At 38.5% G+C, this 24,168-nt stretch overlaps 1 protein-coding gene across 1 annotated transcript in view; it reads right to left on the reverse strand.

Annotated features, from left to right (window-relative positions):
• Positions 1–1,434: 1,434 nt before the first annotated feature.
• The window catches only part of dennd4c (DENN/MADD domain containing 4C), a 57,035-nt gene continuing 34,301 nt past the window's right edge, over positions 1,435–24,168 (reverse strand). The window contains exons 11-34 of the mRNA XM_053479919.1: positions 23,977–24,077; positions 22,947–23,165; positions 21,900–22,045; positions 21,595–21,633; positions 20,700–20,830; positions 18,395–18,527; positions 15,944–16,150; positions 15,427–15,555; positions 14,066–14,198; positions 13,828–13,977; positions 13,120–13,257; positions 12,832–12,981; positions 11,604–12,688; positions 11,137–11,329; positions 9,573–9,679; positions 9,200–9,375; positions 8,828–9,013; positions 7,876–8,059; positions 7,649–7,759; positions 7,421–7,558; positions 7,078–7,195; positions 6,756–6,909; positions 4,112–4,176; positions 1,435–3,983 (exon numbers count right to left, since the gene is read on the reverse strand). Coding sequence (XP_053335894.1) covers positions 3,847–3,983; positions 4,112–4,176; positions 6,756–6,909; positions 7,078–7,195; positions 7,421–7,558; positions 7,649–7,759; positions 7,876–8,059; positions 8,828–9,013; positions 9,200–9,375; positions 9,573–9,679; positions 11,137–11,329; positions 11,604–12,688; positions 12,832–12,981; positions 13,120–13,257; positions 13,828–13,977; positions 14,066–14,198; positions 15,427–15,555; positions 15,944–16,150; positions 18,395–18,527; positions 20,700–20,830; positions 21,595–21,633; positions 21,900–22,045; positions 22,947–23,165; positions 23,977–24,077 — 4,330 coding nt within the window. The 3' untranslated portion in view covers positions 1,435–3,846. The remainder of the gene's footprint in view (positions 3,984–4,111; positions 4,177–6,755; positions 6,910–7,077; positions 7,196–7,420; positions 7,559–7,648; positions 7,760–7,875; positions 8,060–8,827; positions 9,014–9,199; positions 9,376–9,572; positions 9,680–11,136; positions 11,330–11,603; positions 12,689–12,831; positions 12,982–13,119; positions 13,258–13,827; positions 13,978–14,065; positions 14,199–15,426; positions 15,556–15,943; positions 16,151–18,394; positions 18,528–20,699; positions 20,831–21,594; positions 21,634–21,899; positions 22,046–22,946; positions 23,166–23,976; positions 24,078–24,168) is intronic.

The raw sequence follows: 24,168 nt of genomic DNA on the forward strand, positions 1-24,168 counted from the left end.
CGCAGGACACTAAAGAGACTTGTCAACCGACTGTGAAAAACACCCAAAGAAAGATGCCCAGGGTCCCTGCTCATCTGCGTGAACGTGCATTAGGCATGCTGCAGGGAGGCATGAGGACTGCTGATGTGGCTAGGGCAATAAATTGCCATGTCTGCACTGTGAGACGCCTAAGACAGCGCTACAGGGAGACAGGAAGGACAGCTGATCATCCTCGCAGTGGAAGACCACATGTAACAACACCTGCACAGGATCATCCGAATATCACACCTGCGTGACAGGTACAGGATGGCCACAACAACTGCCCGAGTCACACCAGGAACACACAATCCCTCCATCAGTGCTCAGACTGTCCGCAATAGGCAGTCCATGAGGAGGAGATGCACTGCAGTACTTCAAGCAGCTGGTGGCCACACCAGATCCTGACTGGTACTTTTGATTTTGAGCCTCCCTTCATTCAGGGACACATTGTGAAACATTTTTTGTTTATGTCTTATGGTGTTGACTCTTAGTGTTCATACAAATATTTACACATTAAGTTTACTGAAAGTAAAAACAGTTGAAAGTCAGAGGACATTTCTTTTTTTGCTGAGTATAGTTTATGAACATCAAAACTGGACCACAGACTAATGGAAAAAGGTGACCTTGTTTGTGAATCACATTTTCTTTTACTTTATGTGGATACCTGGTTACATGTGCCTCACTTACCTGGGTAAGATAATTGATGGACCAGAGTTGTTTCAGTTACACAAAAAGGACAATATTAGACTGGTGATTTTATAGTTGTGAGTTCTTGGCTGCTCCCACCAAGGGGTTGCCACACCAGACCATCAATCCGCACAACTTGGCACAGGTTTTATGCTGGTTGCACTTCCTGATGCAACCCTCCCATTTTATCCCAGCTTGAACCTCATCCAGGTGAGGTTATCTGGAAATTGTCATATCAACTGAACTCCTCTCTTGGTGAGTTAAACCAATTGAGATTGAGAAGTGGAATAGTCCTAGATGGGTATACATCAATCAGCCATGGATATGATGCATACCCATTTAGGACTAATCAACTTAGCAATCTTAATTGATTTACCTTAACAAGAGAGGAGTCCAGTTGATATGACAATTTCCAGATAACCTCACCAGGATGACTGAGAATCATTACAGTCCCAAGTTTACTTTAAAACAATAGCATAATTTTTAATATCACTTGTGACGAATTAACAGTTTAACAGAAGGCAGAATGGTTGCTTTCAAAGCTCCTCTGTAATAAGTTTGATGTCTTACCATAAAAAAAAAAAAATCCAACTTTTATTAAACAAATTACTACTATTTAATAAGAATGGGGATGTGTTACATGAGCAATCATGGAATGAATGCATGCGTGATATTTTCTAGTTTATCCCCAAATAAGTGTCAAATTATAACACACACAAAAAAAATCAATTTGGGAGAAGGCATGTTTATTGAAAAACAACAATGCTGTACACACTCATATCCATTTTACAGGATATTAAAGGGTAGATAAGTCACTGTCTGGACAGAACATATAACCTGCACATCATGTTGGAGATCCTGGCCCTCCTTTTTAAGATCATATGGTACGTGCCATATTCTCCCACTAGACTTTTTAATACAGAAATGATCTGTATGCTTTTCCTTTAACATAACACCAGGATATGTTTGACAAAAGAGTATCAGTTTTGCTATATGTGTACATAACCAGATACACTGGACAAGGTTGAACAAGCAGCAACAGCGGGAAGGTAAAATATTAACTGCAGTAAATGAAGCAATGTCAGCAATGTAAAATACATCTCTATCCATAAATAGGTTGGTTGGTGCCATCATTAGCAAATAGTATACACTGATATATTACAATAAACCCCCGAATTGGGAAATCTTTTAATGTTGGAATGTTACATTTAAGATTAAGGACAGGGTTAAATCACGTCATCATAACCCAAGTTACTGCACTTGAATCCGTATGTATTTGGTTTAATATTTGCTGATCCTTGATCAGTCACACTTACGTTACAGGATTACAGAGTTGGATCTCAGGTCAGTTGTGACTACAGTGAGTAAAATGCATCATATTCATGTTTCACATCAACACTGGGATTAATCTATGATCAATTTGCTTACAGAGTTACAAATGTGTAAACATAACATAAATCATGTTCTCACTGTCTTGTATGCTTTCAAGAAAAACATTCAAATACATCCAAATTCAAGCACTCCATACCTTTTCATTTACATTCTTGCAACAAGTAAGCCTTAAATGATTGTTTCTTAAGCTTTCTTTTAAATACTACAAAACCCCACTACCAAAATATCAATCTCATGGGAAAAATATAATTAATTTACATTTATTATAATCAAATTGTTGTTGCTAGAACAGTGGTTATCGGATTACTAACTATTTCTCTTTATATATACTCATCACCGTACGTCTCAATGTAATATTTTTAAACATATCCCCAAACAACCCTGAATTATATTACAAGGATAAAAAACATTGGACGATGTTTAACTTCACATGAGCTGTCAATTAATTATACAATAAAAGGATATGAAAAGATGAAGATAAATAAATTAAGGCAGACTGATTGCACTATGTTAATTTATTAGTAGTAAAACCTACCTTCTCTAAATAAAAAGGCACTAGAACTACAGAGATTTGCTGAATGATCATTTTTCTTTACAGAAAATAGTCTAAGTGATGCCTACTGAGGGCACTTAAACTAAGTGATGTAAGCAAAATGAATTTTAAGACGCTACTGAAAATGAAAATGTTTTAAAAAAATAATAAAATATTGATAAGTGAGAAATATTGTATTTTCATACTACAGCTTTAACAAACTGTTTAAGCATGTGTACATTTAAAGGGATAATTTTTTTTCTTCCTACGAAACATAATGACTTCATTCAAGACAACAATGTCCGAACAAATGCAGGCTAATTTCCTTTCAGTAGTTATACTCCCAAGGCATTCATTACTCTTCTTTATATCATAGGCAACTTTAAATTTACAATTAAGGTCCAAAGGTGCATAAAAGCTAACTTCCAGTAAAAGTACTTTACCGCCTATTACAGAACCTTTAGAATCTCATTACAATGCCACCTTGTTCATGACCAAATGTGATTGTCTGCTGCGACAGTTCTCTTAATGTGCTAATTTATATAACTGCACACACTCAGCTGTGTATGCACATGCACATACATACACACTTTAATCTTTCCACTGCAACACTCAAGACCCACATCGATAATATAGGCTTGGCATTTAAGACCGACTCCTTAGAAACGGGTAAAGATCCCTCTGTAAAAGGCAGTCTAGTTTGAACATCCCATCATGGAAAAAAATATATACAAACAATGGAAATAGAAATTAATTTGAAAGTGCACATTATTCAAGACCTTTGCCATCGGTCTCAGGAGAACACATCTTCACTTCCACTGGACGTCTTCCACAGGTAGGTTTGGATGGACACGACTAGAACGCAAGACAGTGATAAGGAACTGAGCACTTTTCCGTCCTCTTTACTCCCACTAGTCCATGGAAATAAACAGGTGCTAGGATCAAGGCAGTTGAAAATTTACACCAATAAATATCCATATGCAGCATAGTGATGTCACCAAACACTGTAATAAGCAAGCTTTGATCCTGATGCTGAAATCTGCAGGATGATAAAGTACCATGTTTGGGTAAAGGTGCAAGCAAGAGGACTAAGAGTAAAAAAAGTCTGTCAGTAAGTTCCTCGATACAATGACCGAGTGCACTTTTACACGTCCCAAAAGAATGAGCTCCTGATTCCTAGTGGGAAATGAAAGTTTTTCTGTTTGCTTACATCCAGGTCAGATGAATGGAGCTCCAAAGCACTTGAGGCACCACTGTATACTGCTGGAGGGTGGCCGATCAAGAGAAGAGAGCACTTTTAGCTGCTCCGGGTTCAGCCTTTCAAAAGCTTGTTGGTACTCTCGGTCATAGGCCTCTGTGGACACAAATTATAAAGATGGTGAGATAAGCACAACAAGTTTCTTTGAGCCAAAATGGAGGCACATTTTTCCAAAATAATCCATCAACCTCTATGGAAAATATTTTAAACCAATATTTACTTACCAACATCGATGTTTTCCCTTCCCAAGGCTACAAGCGATAGGAACAAAATCTGTCTGTATATACTCCTACAGATAAACAGAAAATCAAGAGTATTTTGTTTAATTTTTAACAGCATGTCAGCACCAAGGGTGACCTTCATGGCAGGAGTAAGATGTAAATAAACATATACAGTGCTCAGCATAAATGAGTACACCCCACTAAATTTGTCAGAAAACCATTAGTTTCCTTTCAGAATCAACTTTTTTTATGAGATACTATACTACAAAATACTTCCACAAATGTGGGCCATTGATTGCAAACAAGATTTGTTAATTTGAACACAAAAAAGTGATTTTTCTAACAAATTCATTCAAAGATACTGTAGCAAAAGTGATCCAAAAATTTAAGAAAGATGGAAGTGCAACCATCTTACAGAGACGTTCTGGCCATCCACGGAAGTTAACATCTCAACAAGAGCGTCTTCTGATGAGAAGGATTGAAGAAAATCACCATGCAAGTTCACTGCAGTTAGCTAAAGCAGTAGAAAGCCAAAGTGGAGTGACCGTTTCCCGTGACACCATACGGCGCACACTGAAGAGGAATGGCATGCATGGGTATCGTCCACGAAGGAAGCCTCTCCCAAAGCCCATGCACAAAAAAGCATGCCTAGAATTTGCTAGGGCCCATGCTGAAAAAGATGAAGAATACTGGGACTCTATACTTTGGAGTGATGAGATAAAGATCACTGTTTTTGGAACTAATGGTTTCAAAACTGTATGGCGTCATAAAGGTGAGGATTTCAAAGAAAAATGCATGGTGCCTACAGTGAAACATGGTGGTGGCAGTGTCCTTATGTGGGGCTGCATAAGTGCTGCTGGTGTTGGGGAGCTGCATTTCATTGATGGTATCATGAACTCAACAATGTACTGCTCTATACTGAAGGGGAAGATGCTGCCATCACTCCATGCACTTAGTCGTCATGCACTTTTCCAACACGACAATGATCCAAAACACACATCTAAAGCTACTGTTGCATTTCTGAAGAAGAACAGGGTGAAGGTGATTGAATAGCCAAGTATGTCTCCTGATCTGAACCCAATCGAACACCTGTGGGGAATTCTGAACCGACAAGTTGAGCATCACTCTTTATCCAGCATCCAGGCTCTAAAAGTGGTTATTCTTGAAGAATGGAAAAAAATAGATGTTGCAATTTTTCCCCCAACTTGTTCATTCCATGCCTAGAAGACTTGGTGCTGTCCTTAAAAATCATAAAAAATATGGTCATAAAAAATACTAAATGTAGTAGTTTTTGTTGTGGGGTGTATTCATTTTTGCTTCAACTAATTTGAATAAAACTGAAGATTTTGTGATCTAAGTTATATTATTAACCTTAATTTCATGTTATGGAGTTAAAAAAGTATTCAATAAAACTCATCCTTGTGAAAATTTTGGAAATTGTTCTTTTGTTCATTGAGCTACTGATTAAATTTATACTTTTTAAAGGGGGTGTACTCATTTATGCTGAGCACTGTATATATAAAATACAGAAAGTAACTAATAAACAAGCACCAAAAAAACTAAATACAAAAAAAAAATACTGTATACGAGTTATGTCAAGTGGTAAAAAAATTCTACAAGGGTGAGTCAAAAATTATCTTAACTCCTGTTATATTAAAACTTCTGTTTGTTGTGCATTTGCAAAACCTATTAAGCACCATGATCGAACTGGCTCTTATGAAGACCATCCCAGAAAAGCAAGACCAAAACGATACAGATAATAAGTAGCCGATATATCGCAACATTAACTGTTCAAAGAAGATTATTGCATATATTGGACACTAATAAGAAGAAAGAAAACTAATGTTATGTGGAACAGGATATATATATATATATATATATATATATATATATATATATATATAAATAAATCAGGTTAAAATGTAATAATAAATCAGGATATTTATAAAAATCAGGATGCATATAAAATTGCAATTTCAACTGAATTGGCACCAAAGAATCGTGATATCTTTTCGGAAGATGACTGGTGATTCCTTTCCCTACAATTAACAGTGCCTTTTACAGTGAGATGTTTACTGAAGAGCCGAAGCCTAAACATTAGAATAAACGCAGAAGACTGGTATCCAACAGCATTGTGATCCTGCGCCGTTGTGACAATACATGTCTGCACACATCTGCCCACACTGTGGCAAAAACTTTGTTTTGATGTGTAAAAGTCTTCTCCCTATAGTCCTGATCTTGATTTATCAGAATTTCACCTGGAATGTACCCCAAAAAACAGCCCTAGGAGAACGAAAATCAACTTCTGATGATGAAGTGAAGAACTGAGCTGTGAGCCATGAAGTACATTCATGGCTCACAGCTCAGCCTAAAACATGTTTAATGAGGTAATACTGAAGCTTGTTAAAAAATACAAGATGTTTTAAAAATGTTGAAAAATGGTATGTCTTTTCTAAAGTTTAATTTAAATTAATTCTACAGCTAGAGTGCAAATACTTCTTGAATTGTGTTACGTTCAAGTACCTCATTAAAAGACGTCCATATCTAAAAACATTCAATTATATACACGTACAATGGCAACAATAAATTTTGCATATGGTCACATGTACATGCTTGACTGGATAAAGTGACTAAACTGAACTCTGACCTCTGCCGTTTGACCTCCGGGTGTTGCTTGATCTCCGAGAGGAGTAGGTTTATGGGGTCATAAACATTATTGGTTTGGATGTTCTTAACGATGGTGTTAAGGAGAGACCGTATCTCCTGGTGGTCTGTAGGAGCCAAAAAACCTTTCTTCTTCACTGCAGGGAGAAGAAACGTAAAGATCACTCAAAACTTTTTAAAACTATTCTTATTTATTCCAATCTACTGCAACCTACAATGAGGTTTTGGCTTATGGTGATGTAGATATAGTAAATACAGCTCATCTGTGCTGCTCAATAATAGACCTAGTGTCCTGTAGTACTTACAGAAAGTCCTCCAGAGCTGGTAGAGAGGTTGGGTGGGCTCTTGGTGGAGATTCACATTGTCCCAAAGCAACCGCACGTATACTTGCTTACTGTCTCCACGCAGGGACGTCTGAGGCAGCTGTATCAGAAGGACACACAAGGAGCACATCAGGCTCATATAACCATCATAAGATTTACTGCAGAGAAACAGTAAAGGAGTTCTGATTAAATATTTCATTTACTTTCAAGCACTAATTATGACAAACATGATTATAAGGAACACCCAGACTGAAAATATAATACTTTTACCACCTAGTAGCAATGGGATAAATGAACCAGTTTTTAAAAATCAGAAGAAAATAACCTGTACTCCATTGTTGCAGTGTTCAGAGGTTAGAATAAGTCCAGGCAGAATGCTGGGAAGGTCCAGCCGCCGGAAATACCAAACCAGGTTCCAAAAGATGATGGGATGCTGGGTGAGGAACTTTTGACTATAGATAACCTGGAGAAACCATCATAAGAAGAGTGACATTCTGCACCGACTTAGAATCTTAAGCAATAACGTTTTAAATCTTTGTTGGGAAACATGTACCTGATCACCCTCATTTTCTAATAAGGACTCCAGCTCTTTCCTTAACACCAGAGGACTCAGGTAAGGCACTGAGATTGGCTTTGGGTTGGGACGCTTTTGATCCAATGTATCCTACGACATGAGAGGGAAACTTAAATGACCTGTTTTCTGAGTTTTTATTCCTTCACCATTTAAACACTTAAGTTGTTATTGGAAAAACTAACAACGGAACCACCAGTAGCACATACCACCACTTCCTGCAGGCTATTGGGCAGGCTGGTGGTGGACACTCCGTGATTGGGCCGCTGCACAGACTCCAGACTCTGTATGGGCCCGCCCACGCTGTTACTGCGAGTCAGTGACGTGCCACGCTTCTCTGCTTGCCTCTCTTGAAGGGTAATGGGGTCCGAAACCACTGGCTCTGGAGCTAGTCTGTGAAAATACAAAGAGTTTTTTAAAACACTGTCCTATGCAGAGAAAACGAGTGAGAACGCTATGATTGGCACATGGACAGACTATTTCTGTGCAGCAGCGAAAGTCTGTCCATGTGCTGGCATCAAGAATCCAAAATTACCAACCATGGTCTGTTTAAAGCTCCTGGTGATTTAACTGCTGCTGGTCTGATATAATCAGATTTCATACGTGGCAAAAAGAATGTTTACAAACACTAGTTCGCCAAAAATACTTTCTAAATTGTCAAATTTTTTAATAGATAAGGTGGTGTGGGCTAAAACAATAACAAAATAGCATGTCTCATTTTATCTGCAGGATGCAATGCACCACATGATCATTACATATGTGGGCACACACACAAAACAGCAAAGAGGTACAGTCTGGTACAAAAAAAACAACAGAAACATACACGTGGGAATTTTAAAAAGATAATGGACATGCCTGCTGTTTGTAGTGTCAAATACTTTTTAATTTAATGATAAATTATACCATGGAGCAGTAAAATTTATTCCACTCAGTCCGGAAACTGGTCTTTTTAATGTGATTTCTAGGTTAAAGTTGAATAATGTAATAGCATAACACAAGAAAAACACAAACGCATAATTTATATTTATTTCTGTAATATCCACCAGAATAGTGAATGTTTGTGAAGACTTGTTTAATGTATACAGGAAACCGTTAATATTCTGGGACATTTTTATTTTATTATTTTTATTACACACATGACATAAACATGGAAAAACATACGTTTTCTGTGTGCCGGTCTGGTAGGCCAGAGCCCCTTGAGTCTCCGTTTTGCTGTCAGGGGATTCTGAGAAGTCGATGAGGTCACTGGGGTCACTAGGGTTGCCCACCTTTACTTCTGTGGCGGAGGCTTGGGGCTGTGTGCTGCTGCTGTGGATGCTGTCTCCTGAGTTGCTGGTTAAATAAAACCTATGTTCACAAGAAAAAAATAAAATAAAAATAAAATTAATGTGAATGCTAAAACTATACACACAGCTTTTAACATCTGGAGCCAAATTGAGCATGAGTAAAATTATGTTACAAAAAAAAAGAAATTTAATTCAATAGTATCAATCAATTAAAAGCCAAAAAAAACATTTATATATTTTCACTCACCCAGACGGAGGACGCAGGTCCTGAAACTCCACATGCAGTAGTGGCAGGAAGGAATTGTTGCAAAAAGGACAGGACGAATTTAAGTTGGAGTCGTCTGCCATCCAACCTGCCATGATCTCCTCATCGTATACCAAAGCCTCACATGAGCGACACTGAGAGCAGCTCGACATCAACACCTGTAGAAAGATCATATTGATTCGCTATGTGAGAAGTACACAATAAGACATTTTTCAGGATAAAAGGTACTTCAGATGGTCAGATCTGTTATAGTGCAACAATAATACAGTACATTCTAACAATTGAAGCTTTATCACTAAGAGGTTATAAAAATAGCTGCAGCTGTAGTATAAACAGCAGATGGCGCTGTTCTTACCTCTAAAGCACAGTTCTGATAGATGCTGGAAGTGCTGGCATGATGAGAAGAGCCTTGCTCAGATCTCTCCGAATCCACAACCTTCATCGACCTGCCAGGAGTTATGGCTGTACGGCATGAACAGGAGCAGTCAAAAACAAACAGAAAACCATAAATCTGCAGTTAATTAAACAATATATATGTATTAACTCTTAACCTTTTATGTACATCTGTTTTAGCCTTATGGCATTCTTAGATCATGGCCTATTTGTGCTAGAGTGAATGTATGCTTTTGAAAAGTGACATTTACATTTTGTTAAGTTACTCTAGGTAGGAATATCTGCTAAATGCAATACAAACAGTCACCGGCCACTTCATTAGGTACACATGTTGAACTACTCAATATGTAAGTATCTAATCAGCCAATCACAGGGAAGCAACTCAATGCAGTTAGACATGTAGCCCTGCCCGAAACAAAGCTAATTAAGCTCTAACCGAGCATCAGAACAGAAAAGAAAATGAAAGTGTCATTAAAGTGACTTTAAACGTGGCATGGTTGTCGGCGCCAGACAGTCTGGTCTGAGTTTTTCTAAAACTGCTGACCTACTGGGATTTTCATGCATAACCATGTCTAGGGTTTATAAAGAATGAACAGGGAGAAAAAAAAAAAGAAAAAAAAAAACACCACGGAGACTATTCTGAATTAACTATGTGATGGTATTAGGAAGTGTGATTCTTGCTTTAATGTAACTCATGATTTTTCTCCATGAGAATTAAGATCACAATTCTCTCACATAATTATTAATTTTTCAACCAAAACTATTATTGCAGATATCACTTTTCTTAATTTAAGAAGCCTTAAAGTGAATAACCTAAAAGTCATTGAACATAAATAGAATGTTAGCAATAATAAATAAAAATAATTTAAACTGCCCATGTGCTTTTTGGAAACTCCAGGACTTCATGGCTTGTGCTAGTTTATAGAATTATTATTATTATTATTTATCAGCATATGGTAAACGTCAGAGGTAGTTAGGTAGTTTGAAATTAAATAAAATTCACAGTATCAATTTAATGTTTGAAAATTAAATAAAATTTACAGTATTCATTTATTGTTGCCAAGGGTCTTCTTTGGTACACATGATGTGACAGCGGAATGATGTGAATGGGGAAAGGAGATGAGAAGTGTTTGAGCTGTATGACTGAAGCATCCACTAATCTCTGGCCTAAATTGCCTGAATTAATAGTCTTTTGTTTGACACCGAGTGGGACCAATGAGTGTGGCCGATATAGCACTCAGGATAATTGTCAAGTAAATAAGTAAACACGCAAAAGCAGCTTTTTCAAAAACAACTAATGGGGCATGATCATGATTCAGCAGAACCTGAGGTCCCAGTTCATTTTCTAACCTGAACCGACGATGCTCTGCACCATTTACAACTCCATAGTACCCCAACAAGATTCTTTAAATTAAGAACAGTGGAGACTGTAGGGCATTGAAAAAGCATAGTCATGGTTCCTGATCATTTCCCGAGCCAAGCAGCATGATTTATGTTGGTAGATATTACAGTGAAAGCTCACTCACATGCAGCATGCTGTGTCCGACCGGCATCACTGCTCCCGCTGCTGCTGCCCAGACTGGTGGTGCTGCGCGTAAGGCCATTGGAGGCCAGGCTGGGCATCAGTCCTCTGGGCAGGACACCGTCTGTTCCTTCTCCAGACATCAGCTGCTCTTCCAGTCGAGCAGGAAAGCTGTCCCTAGGCTGGTTCTCCTCGTCCTGCAAGCAGTAATGCTTTATTGTTGTAAGATGAGTCAAGCTTAGAAATGCATGACAATTTCAAAGCCATAAGTAAATTCATTACGACCATTATATTCCTTATAAAGAGCTCCTTTCAATCACTGAAAGGCGCTCAGATTAAAATCAATACAATCTCATTAAGACAAGCTCTCTGTAGACCAAGACTGGAAACCACTGTTTACAAAATCCAGTGCTTCAATACAATGATTCATATATTTTTATTTCCCCTTGAATAAAATAACTTCCAGCTCACCTCATCATCTGAATTGGCGACGGCAGAGGCCATGGCCACCCACACTTTACTGGCTACGTTAGCTGCTTGTTTCATGCCTGACTTTAACATGTCCACTTTAGGTCCTGAAAGCAAGCTGTCCATCTTGATGCCCGAGATGGTGTTGATGACTGATCCTAATGATGCACTCTGTGAAGACCTTACTAGTGCAGTCAGAGATGTCGACCTTTGACCGTCACTGCTAGGGGTCTTCTGGGACCTGCTTCCAAATGTTTTAGAGCGTGTGACAGCGGGGCTGCTTTTAGGGGTTTCCAGTAATTCAGGGGTTTTTACCGGGCCTGCGGGGAGACTAGATCTTCGTCCCAAAGACTGTTTAGAGGAAGAAGAGTCCACGTGATTAACTTTACACTGGGCCTCCTGGTGCAGTTCCATGCTGGATGCCTTGGCTCCTAATGGGCTTTTAAGGTTCATGTACATCTCGATCTCGTCAGCAAGGTTTCGGGAGACCACCGGTGGGACGAGGCGTGCGGATTCTTGGCTCTGAATGGATGCTGCTTCCTCGCATTCTGAGGCCAGCAGTGAAAGCGGATCTGCCCCTATTTCCACATCCTCTCTTTCTACCACCTTGGAGGAGGAGGAGGAGGAACTGCTCACACTTCTCACCACTCCTTCAGTGCTTCCTTCAGGAATTACTTCCTCTGCCGTCCTTTCGTTTTCATCCATGTCTTCATCAGTTTTCTCCTCCAAACTGATTAACTCCATCTTGTCATTAACTTCCTCCTTAAGGGTAGAGCTTGCAATAGGCGTTATTCCTAGGTCACTAAAGACAGAAGCACAGGCTGAAGTAGGAGGAGGAGTCTTGCCACCCGAAAAAGCAGCAGCCAGGATTTTCGCATCAGCGCCCATGTGATCCACGCTCAACTCCAAACTGTTCTTTTTCAGCAACATGCCGGCTCGAGATTCTGCGCTGAAACTGCAGCTGCGCTCTGCGAAAGCTTTGACCCTCTGTTGTTGGCTGCTTTGTGCTAAGCTTGGGTGTGTAGTGCCTTCATCCTCGGGCAAGACAATGTCCTCAGTCTTACTGTGAGCAGTGAAGAGTTTGCCACCTAAAACGGATAACATTGCAGTCAGTCATGTTTAGAAATATGTCTTATTTTACATTCCTTGTAAGTAGATAATGAAGAAAACAGAAAAATACATTACACAAAGGGATAAAAATATTTAAATAAAATTATACCACTTTGCTTACTTGAATCTTTTCTTCCTATGGTTTTGTCAAAGTTCCCGCTGGGTTGTTTGACGATGCTGGCTGGAGGGTGTGTGGCCTCAGCAGGACTGGGAGGCTCGGACACAGCCATCGCACTATCCACAGAGCCAGCAATGTCCTCAACTATACAGTCTGACATCAAACACCATTCATTAAACACCATATAATATCTTTCAGAACCGCTTATATAAGACAAAAACCAAGTGATGAATAACAAGTGCATCATTAGAGGGAGGGAGATGTACTGCTAATCAGCAGGAGGCGCGTTACCATTCTGTTGACTCTTCACTGTTTTGCTCTTGTTGGCCTTCTCACCATCAGAGAGGGCGAAGGCTGTGTTTTTACAAGCATCTATGGAGTCCTGATGGAGCTCATCCTTAGAGCCATAACCCTGGTCAGATTGCCCTCCTAAAACGTACAAAAACAAGAAACAAAAACAAAATGATTATCAAATCTTAAATATTTTATCCATATATATTAATATTATTATTATTATTATATTATTAATCTTATGGATGAGAAGTGCCAGGTTTGCAGTGATTACACGTAATAATGTAATGAGCTAAATCTGCCTAAACAATATGACCTAAAAACTAGAAGTTGTCACATCAAGCAAAAGGGAGCGCATTAATTAAACTGGAATTTGCTTCCTCCACCAACTGTAACTCCATACTGAAGTAATGAATCATTTAAAAAAAAGAAGTGACTATTCCTTTACAATGAGCTTTGAATGGTGATAAATCTCCTCAAACTTCCTTCAAGAGCCTAACGCTTTCCACTAGCAAATGCCTGTTAGTGGGGCCAACAAAAGCTACAGATATGAGCCTAATGTGTTCAAGTATGCTCAAACTAAGGTTAATGAGGTGCTGGTAAACACAAAGTGGCTGGAACACTTGCATCACATCATAAATACAAAAACTACCACTCTGAGAACTGCATACTAGCTGTTTGCATGTGTATACATATACTGTGCATTACCTGTACTAATCTGACTCTCACTTCTGTCTCCCACAATGAGACCGCGTATAAACAGTGTGTGTTCTTCTCCGTTAGCTTCACTGGAGCTGTCGGCGCTACAGTGGCTGAGTCTGTCCCCGTCACCATCTGCTATTGCGTCCAGAGACACTACTACAGAGATATAACGGAGCTCAATAACACAATCATTCACAGCACTCTGATACCGAAACTTATACCGGTCATGTGATCTCTCGCTCACCCGCTGTAATAGGAGGAGCTCTTTTTGACCGTGCCTGTTTAAACTGGGCCACCCCTCGCACCACATTCCTCAGTTTAGTCCACATTAAGCGCCCGCTGCAGTTTCGATTAGGCCAAGGGTTCTCCAGGACAGCCTGCATACACACACACACACACACACACACACACACACACACACACACACAAATGAACACAGAGGTCACTGTAACCATAACATCATTTTTCCATGGTGACACATCCTGGATTTTTAAATATTTCCCCTATGCAGTTAAAAAAAATAAAATAAAAACCTGGAAAAGTTTATTGCTCTCTGTGATTCATGCTCAACAATAATGATCCGAAAATTATATGCTGATATGAATTTAAATGTGGAAAAACCTTTGAAATGTTCGAGACCTATTTAAGCTAATTTTAACAGTGTTTAACCAGGTTTTGTTATTCAAATTTCGTCTAGGCGTTTGGACCAGAAAACAGGCAGTGTCTCGACAGATTATACTGGGATACAGCACAGTGTTCATAAAGAAGCATTCATCTTTCAGCAAGAGATACTAACAATGTGGCAGCTTTAGGGACAGAAATTAGTTAGAACCCCAATAAACTGTTAATAGGATTTATTTAACACAACCCTGGTCAGCAAATCTGTGACAAAATGTTGATTTTGGAGTCATCACTGTTAATAAAGATCTTATTAATTTTAGTCTTTTGTTACATGCACTCATGACCTCTTTATTAGGAACAGTTCTATTTTGATCCACGGCGTATAGGATTAAAGAAACATGCACTACAGTGTACAGTAATATGTGACCAAGTTGTTGCATGCTTCGTGTGGTTCCATACATTCATTATCCTATATACAGGGTTGCAGGAAACTTGGAGCCTATCCCAGGAAATGTCCGGCACAAGACAGGGTACATTTACATTCAGGCATTTAGCAGACACTCCTATCCAGAGCAACTTATGAAAAATGTTTTGAAGTTGACATCACTGGATAGATACTTAGACTGGGTTACTAGGTTACTAACTAAGTGCCATCAGTTAAACACAACTGGGAAGAGTTGATTTTTTTTTTTTTTACTTTTTAGGGTGGGTAATTAGTCCAAGTATTAAAGAAACAGATGAGTCATCGTTTAAAGATAATCAAGGATTCAGCTGAACGACCAAGGGTTACACCCTTGACAGGGCACACACATACAACACACACTCATGTCTTTGGACTGTGGAAGGAAACCCACCAAACACGGGAAAAAACATGCAAACTCCATGCACACAAACCCGAGGTGGGAATCGAACCCCCGATCCTGGAAGTGCGAGACCACTACACCACTGTGCTGCCTGCTACATGTAATGAATGCACTACATTACCTTGTTGTAATATCCATATGTAATGGCATTGCCCGCAACACCGGCCTTCTTCATTTCCATCAGAACAAGCACGGCCATGACTGGCAGTCCCCACAGCCCACACAGCTGCATCATCACACGATAACACACCTGCAACAGACACACCATTAACCTTAATTTATGACTATATAAATACATATACAAGCAAAACAGTGTCTATGACCGGTTATTCGCTAGAATTTGTAATCTAAAGGAAAACACTTTAAAAGGTTTGGATAAGCTGCTAATCACGCTGCTCAACACATAACTAAGATAAATAATGAACAAAATAATTTCACATTCCTTATATTTGTTTTATTATTTAATTAACCCAAAATCTTATTTTTTATGTAAAATTTGTTACCTTTACAGCCCACAAGGGGGCTCCGGTCCAGACTTTGAACCACAAAACCAGACATGTTTTCTTTAAATTACATCAAAATACAAAAATATCTGCACATTTCACACAAATGTTAAGATCCACAAATGACAAACTAACCTCATCAAGCACCTCCACTTCAGAGCTCCTCATCTTGATCAGGACATTGATTGCTTGCTGCATGGCACGTGTTTTGGAGTGAGCCAGGCGCATGCGTGCAGGTAGGCATATGAACCACAGGCTATAGCAATGGCTGAACAGACACTTAGCCCACAATTGAGGGTTCGAATAGAAGCGCTTTGCCATTTTGTAAGCCAGCTTGACTTCCTATGACATGACAGACACAGAGAGAGCAACATTAAAGAGAGAAATACCATGCTGTAAATCGGTTATAATATGGATATTCTTCTCCAAGTGTATCAAATGTGAATTCTTTTCAAACCACAAGCTTTACCATATGACAATTAAGGTTCAAGCTAAATCTTGCACTCTGTAATTTATCTCAAAAAGCAGCCTGGTCAGGAAGTCAAAAAGATTAGTCTAAATACCTACATCATAAACAAGACAGAACAATACACTACCAGGATAAATGGAAGGATAAAAATCTTTTTTTATAATTTCACACAGGTTTATAAAAGCTAGCTCATACACACAAACTCCTCTAGTTAATAAATCCCTGTCCAACAATGCACATATGTTCTGTGTTTATGAAAGTCTTTAGTAAAAGGAGTGCAGTCTCAATACTGTGTTCAACAATGGCCTAAAAATAACATTTGATTTGTTTAAGAGATTCTCTCCACACTGGGACACTTGTTGCTGATGAAGCATCCGTTCCTTCAATAAGCCAATATCCTGCTGCTCCACCCAGCTGCTTGTGTGTCTAAACTAAGACAGTCAATGAACACAAGTGCAACACCAACAGAGCGGAATAGATATAAAGAAGCAGGAGAAAAACCAACATAAATTAAGCCATGATTGTGTACACCTGTTGTTTTTCCTCCATATTAATATACAGAGACCTAAAATGTGAGATTTCAGAAGAAATTATGAAGCGAGTAAAAAATTTTTATACACACACCCACACATATATCTATATATGTATATATATATATATATATACAAACACACACATAGACAGGGTACATGTATGTACAGTATATGAGCACAATCACTGCTGCTCATCCAAGTTGTCTCCTTTCCATTTCGCTCTGAAATTGATGCTTGTGCACGAGTATAAAAGAAGTCAAAACCAGAATAACACTCATTTTTATGTATATAGGTTGGTAACTTCTGACACTGTTCCAGGCTTACGGGCCTCTTTAAGGACAAATAAAATCGGCTACTGCATTGCCAGATCAGCCCCTTTTTTTAAATCAGATTGTGTAGGATTAATGGGTGTGTCATGGTTGACCAACAGGTATGAGTGAAAAAAGATTCTCACTGCATCAAGCACAAACATTGGCCTCTGTATTTGAGTCAACAATTCGAAGAGCAGCAGCAGCATGATGATTTTTTTTTTTTTTTTTTTTTGAGACCAGACATACAAATCATAAATCAACCTCCTCAGTTTCATAACGATGTCTAAATTTGCATTCAGGCTCAACTGTAATAACAACAATGTAAAAAACGAGTTTTTCAAGACTAGAACAACAGAAGACAGCTATGAGAGTAAAAACTTGGTAGTTTTATTTCTCTATATAATCCCCTCTACACTAATGTACTTTTCACAGTGTTTCACTAGTGTTTGGATACCATCAGTGTAGAAAGGTTTCTCAGTACACCAGAGCCATGATCAGACTGCCTGCTTCATGTTTGAACTTTTTTTTTTAAGTCCCTAACATGTGGATTTACAGCAAGATTGTAGTGCAGGTGTTGCAATAACTCCCAACAGAGCTTCTTCAAATGTGCAAGTTGTGTTTGTGAATGATTGTGTGTACAGTTCCCACAGACAAATGTGTCTCTTACGCATGTTGGTGACAAACATCTGTGTTTTTTTTGTAAGCATCAGATGCGGTCCACCCACCAAATGTTCTCATAAACAAATGCAGTGGGCTCCGAGCCACCTCGGCTGGGATCGTTATCCTCAGATGTATGATTGTTTTTGAAGTGTTTGCATCATTAAAATGTTTTTCCTGTTTCATCGCCATACTCTCCTTAAAGTAATCAGTAAGAAGTCCCGGTTTGACTTAAACATAAATGTTTTTTTTTTTTTTACATTATTAGGTACGTTTAAAAACCATCCATATTGATTATATCAAATTAACCTCTTTATATTCAAAATAGATCACTAATCCCAGAATATTCCTCTGAGAGTATGCAGACACTGAAAATGTAACAATGAGTCAGCAGTACTCGTATTCATCAAGGCACTGTTGTGTACTAAGAGTCACTGGTCTAGCATGTGATTAGTCTGTAAACAGAATCTGTTGCAAAATGATTCTTGTTCATTAGTAGCCAGAAAGTCACTGATTCTAACAAGATCATGAATGACACAGCAATTTCCTAGCATTTTACATGGTGAGCTGGAACACTGTGCAGCAGAGTGTAGTGTGTATATTGTGATCAAAATACCTGCTTGGTTCTTTTAGCCAGGAGTGCAGGACTGCTGGACACACTGGCACCTGGGGCTCGGACACTGAGTGCTGGCTTCAGCTTTACCGGACGATCGAATAGTTCCAGCCGTAAGCGAGGGAAGCTCTTGTAGCTGTTAAATAAAAAAATGTACATTAAATGCAATTTTAAAAAGTGACAAACATTATATACAGTCACTGAGCAGTTTATTAGAAACAACTGTACACCTACTTATTTATACCATCAATCAAACCGGCCAATCATGTGGCAGTAGTGCAATAAATATCATGCAACATCATGCAGATACAGACAAGCAGCTTCAGATAATGTTCAAATCAAACATGAGGATAGAAAATGTTATACCCTGTCGTTTTAACCCACAACAGACTCTAGAGTTTGCGCAGAATGGTCCAATAAAGAAAAAGCATCTCAGAATATACACCAGAATATTGAAGCAGAATAAGACCATGCAGGAGTTCCACTTCTGTTAGACAAGATCGGAAAAGCTGAGGCTTCACAGTGGGCACGGACTCTCCAAAATTGGACAGCTGAAGAAGTTTGGTCTGATAAATCTTGATTACTGCTTAGGCACATGGACGTTCAAAATTTGCCAACAAAAGGATGAATTAATGGAGCCAACCTGCCTTGTCTCAACAGTGGCGGCTGATGAAGGTAGTGTAATGGAGCATTCTCTTAGCCCGCTCTGTGCATGTTAAAATCAATTATTCATTGCTTTAATGCTCCAGTGTAATTCATTAAAAATCCTACAATGGGATTTTCTGGATTTTTTTTCTTATCTGGTCTCTCATAGTTGAGGTATACACATCATGAAAATTACAGGACTCTCTCATCTTTTGAAGTGGGAGAACTTGCACAATTGGTGGCCGACTAAATACTTTTTTGCCCCACTGTATTTGAGTTTTGTTGCAGATCATGTTTGCCACAACTTACATCTGCCATGTCACAAAGCAAAAGTCGTCTCAAACCGGTTACATTAACAGGAAAAATTTATTCAATGTTATTCAGGGTCTTCGCAGTCACCGGACCTGAATCCAGTACAGCACCTTTGTGATGTGTTAGAACGGGAGGTGCATCGCATGAAATGAAACATGATAAATCTGCAGGAATTGTCATAGAGCAGAATGCCAAAGAAATGTTTTCAACATCCTGTGGAATCCATGCCATAAAAATCGTGGCATTTTGAAAGCTCAGCCCTACCCAGTATTAGTGTGGCGCTTCTAATGAAAAAAAATAAATTTTTTAGTTAAACGAAAAGAAAAAAAAAAAAGTAAAAGGACTTCAGCCCCTAGACATAAACAGTAACCACAGTCGCCTGTTCGTATTTGAACAGGGTAATAAATAAACAGTGAGACAGTGGCTAGTTTGGTGGACTGAAGAATCAGATGCTTCCTGCAGGAGACACAGTACGGCTAAAAAAAAAAATGAATCCAGAACTAAATGGACTCAAGGCGAAAACCCAGCTTTTCTATCACATTGTGGCAGCAGTTAAAGTTCTCTGCAGGTAGTGGTATATTAAGTAGGAAAAACAGGCATGCCAGTTATTTTCTGAGAAAAACTTTACTTCATGGTTTACTGCACAAGAGACATAACACGCTTGTTGTAAAGGCAAGAAACGGTATAAATATAGAAACATCGCCAATGTGATATCACTTTGACCTGCCAGAAATAAGATATGAAATGATTAGAAGAAGAAAAAAAATTAATAAAACTTTGTATTTATGCCACCCATGAGCTCAGTTTGCATGTAACTTGGTGATGTGTAATTAAACTTGGCATGTGTAACCCAAGATGTCTCCCGTTGGCAGGAGAAAAAAAAAAGTGGATTGCAGTTAACCAAGCTTGTCTGGAAGAAAAGTGCAAAAGAGACAGCGAGCAAAAGCACAGTCACTGCAGAGTAGAAAGCTAAGTAACAGGCATGAGCGCTCAAGGCTGGAAAGAAACTGACTGTAAGACCCTTAGGTATTGACAAGTACATAAACAGATGACGCTAACCTTGTGCTAATGGATCTAATAGCCTTCACATGCTATTTAGGTACAGTAAGGAGTACAGCATAGGATCAGAGACTATAAAAACCTGATAGCAACTGAACACAAAAACCACCAAATGTCAGGAGAGGGGAGAAAATATAAAATAAAATACTGGTTTTAGCATGCATATAGCACATGCATTTTAACAGAAAGGCAGGCTTCAGATGGATGGCATTTTTAATGTTGGCAAGTTTCATTTACATAAAAACTTACTTATAATTTAAGTGAAAAGTGTGAGCATGTGATGGGGACACACCTGTATTTTAGAGGAGGATCTGTGCCATCATCAGCAGGGGGCTCTGGGGGCAAGATAAAGACCGTGTGCTCACTCTTCTGAGACTCATCAAGCTCTACCAGCCTGGTGTCTTCTGATAGCTCTCCTTCAACCTAAAAGCAAGATTAAAACAGTTGAACTCAACTGAAACTTTAATGTATTGCCTCCAACATCCAAGGCTGCATAAATGAAACCAATAATCATTATTATGCAATAATTTTGTAAGTGGCATTTAAGACTGAAAAAAAAGAAAGATATAAAGTGTCAAAAAAGTCACTCACAAATCAATAAATTATTTTATAGTGTGCTGTAAAAAAGATGTTGCGCAATGAAAATACATTTCATCAAAAGAAAAATTAATCCCTATTTTCATCTCAGAGCAATATTTACATACTGACTGTTTATTTAATGAGCACTAATTCCCCCCAAAACACACGGGGACTTTCCATGTCTTTTATGGCTTGACGTATTTAGATCAACAATGTGCCAAGACTTCCAACAGCAGATGGCAGAGTTAATTATTTACTTCATTAAACCGATGGTACTCCATATGAACAGCACACTGGCCATCTGGCCTTTAAACCTTATAAAAAGCTGATCTGGAGGCTGTTACATTACCGAGAGTCTAACCGAGCTACACACCAAAACAGTGCTCAGTTCAGTTCATCCACTTCCCTTTTTTTAGACACCAATGCACTTTTTTTTTTTCTTTTTAAACATCAAACATTTTGCCTTCAGGCTTAACATAACGTTTTTTTGTTTTTTTACTCTTCTGTCCTCATAATCTGCACAACCGTTAACTGCACTGTGCTGAAGAATAATGATGGGAGAGAAAAGTATTGCACAGGAATTTTTTTCAAGGGAAAATAAAGCTTACCTTTGTGCCCTTGTCTGTTCCTTTATCAGATGGGAAAAGCTATGAGAGAAGTCAGAGAGGAACAAACTCAACCATGGGAAACGCTGCGACTCGTGATAACAGTACAAGCGAAGGTGTTTTGCATATCATACTATGTCTTAAATTGTTCTGTTTACCTTTTACCTACTATAGTCACATAAAAAGCATTAAAACTTAATGTGCAGATTCAGTGTAGGTGAAGGTGAAAATCTGTCTGTTGCCAGAGGCAACAACGAATAGATTTGAAGTGCCAAGGTAGAGAAGTGGTAAGTGTGAGTGTCTGATACCTTTTCAATGCAGTAGTCAAAAAAGGCCAGGCCAGTGTCTTTGTCGCTGACAAAGGTGCATTCCTCTATGAAGCGAATAAATAGCTGAGTCTTGGTGAGCTGGGAGTAGAACTTCTGCTGAGCACGATCTCGACTCTTTAAAAACCCTGAAGCCAAAAAACAATTAATTGTGCCTTTAATTGTAGTGTTACACAAGATAAGTCACTGTAGAACTAAGCCTGTAGAGCAACATTAGACACATTATTCTAGCATAGATTTCATAAATTCCAGATAAACCCTGCAATTTCTGTTTTTACTGTAATAAATCCAAATTTATTTAATAACTACATTTAGTAGTGGAACAGCAGTACTCATTGAGGTACAATATGTAACTCAGCTAAAACTAGGACTTGTACAAACAGTCCCATGTGCATTTTTGTTTTTATTCCAGTAAAAACCACAACATGGAGAAGTGAGATACAGACAGCCATATCAACGCCATAAAAGAAAGAGAAACAAATTCAGCCAAACTGTGGCCAAGCAGTGACCCAAATCAAGCAAAACTAAATACACAACTGGAGAGGAGAGACTGAAATACCAGTTGCATGTGAATATAGTTCATCAAAATTAAATGGTTTATAAACAAAAGAACATTATTACAATTCCTCTTTTATTGTTCAATACATTTTAGGTGTCCACATACTTTTGGCTATATAATGTTTTTAATGTACATGCAACGTTAAAAAAAACAACTGTATTTCATATTATGAGTTTATTAGCCAACAACCTTGTTTCACCTAACACACACACAAAAACACAACGGAAACATAATACACACAAAACTGCAGGCTTTATTGTAAGAAACTCACAAATGTTTTAAAATATAATTTATAGATCTAAAAAAAAACCTGATATACACATTTAAACATATTGAGGCTTCTCATTATATTAGTGGTTTATTAAATTTGTGGTGGATGCCTCCTAAAATGTTTTTTTTGCCTTTTGTAAGAGAATCATTCACACCTTAAGCCACACATGCAATAATAAAAAATAAAAGTTTTCTTTTACCCTGCAGGTCGTAGAGAGAGCCAGCAGCAGTGGCCTTCTCAGAGGGCGCCTCAGTGATGGGTTTGAGGTAGTGTCGATAGCCCTTTAGTATTGAGGCCATGAAGCGCAGGAAGGCCTCTTGAACCTCCATCTCGAGAGCGGTCATCTTTTTATGCCACGTGAAGTCAGCCTCCATTGGGGTCATCTCTACGGCTGAGCCTTCTGGGGCTGTTCGCTTCACTGGATATTCATGAGTAAGCATTAATTATAAGGCCTTCATAACACAGATACTGTATGACAAGGATGGTACAAAGTGATAAAGGGAAATGGAAAGATAGCTGTAGTTCTGCAACTGTGGTTTTCTGAACACAAAAGAGCACCAGCTCTTTAGCAGTTCCTCTATTGTGGCCTACGCACTATTATAGGTAAATTATTTAGTTGATGGCTGTTCATTTAGAGACGAGCTACAAGGCTAGAGACATTAGCTACAGAGACAGAAAAGGGAGTTCATAAAGATTCTCATTTCCTTTCTTGTCTTTGGTCTGATTAGTAAACTGAATGTTTAAAGATCTGAGAGAGAGAGAGAGAGAGAGAGAGAGAGAGAGAGAGATACCTTTATCCTCCCCATGTCAAATTCTATGGCACTAAACAAAAGTGATACCGCCACTTCAAAAAGCAATCCATAAAAACTTCTAATGGTCCCATTTATAGCCATAATCCAATACTATAATTGGCAATTAAGCATTAAAAAGCAATTGTTATTGCCATTATGTTACGTCAGTTAAATATCAGGACCTTGTAAGCTAGGAATTGTAGGTAGCTGGACTTTACAGTCAGCTTATAGGCTATTTACTTTGTATCTAGTATAAAAGGGAAAATATGGCCTGTCAGATCAGCTTACTTCTACAGGACAGTTACTGTACCACTTAAATGATTAACAGCAATCAGATAATACACAGATGTCAGAGTCTGCTCCTGTCATAACCCAGATACCATATCTATTTAGGCAAGTTGTAAGATTAAGGTCCTTCTGAGTGATAAACCTTCTTACCAATATTAAGCTGGTGGTGCAGGTTGACCAGGGAGTTAATTAGACTCTTGCAAGGCTTCTTTGGGAGATTCTTCCAGCCTGAGTTCCTCTTCTCATCAGACCTAGCGCGAGATTAACATGTTATCAGACTTAACAAAAAAACTGTAACCTGTTATTAAATCTTCACTAGGGTTTTAATGTTCACACAAAGCT

Source organism: Clarias gariepinus, chromosome 1, assembly GCF_024256425.1.
Source record: "Clarias gariepinus isolate MV-2021 ecotype Netherlands chromosome 1, CGAR_prim_01v2, whole genome shotgun sequence".
NCBI lineage: Eukaryota > Metazoa > Chordata > Actinopteri > Siluriformes > Clariidae > Clarias > Clarias gariepinus.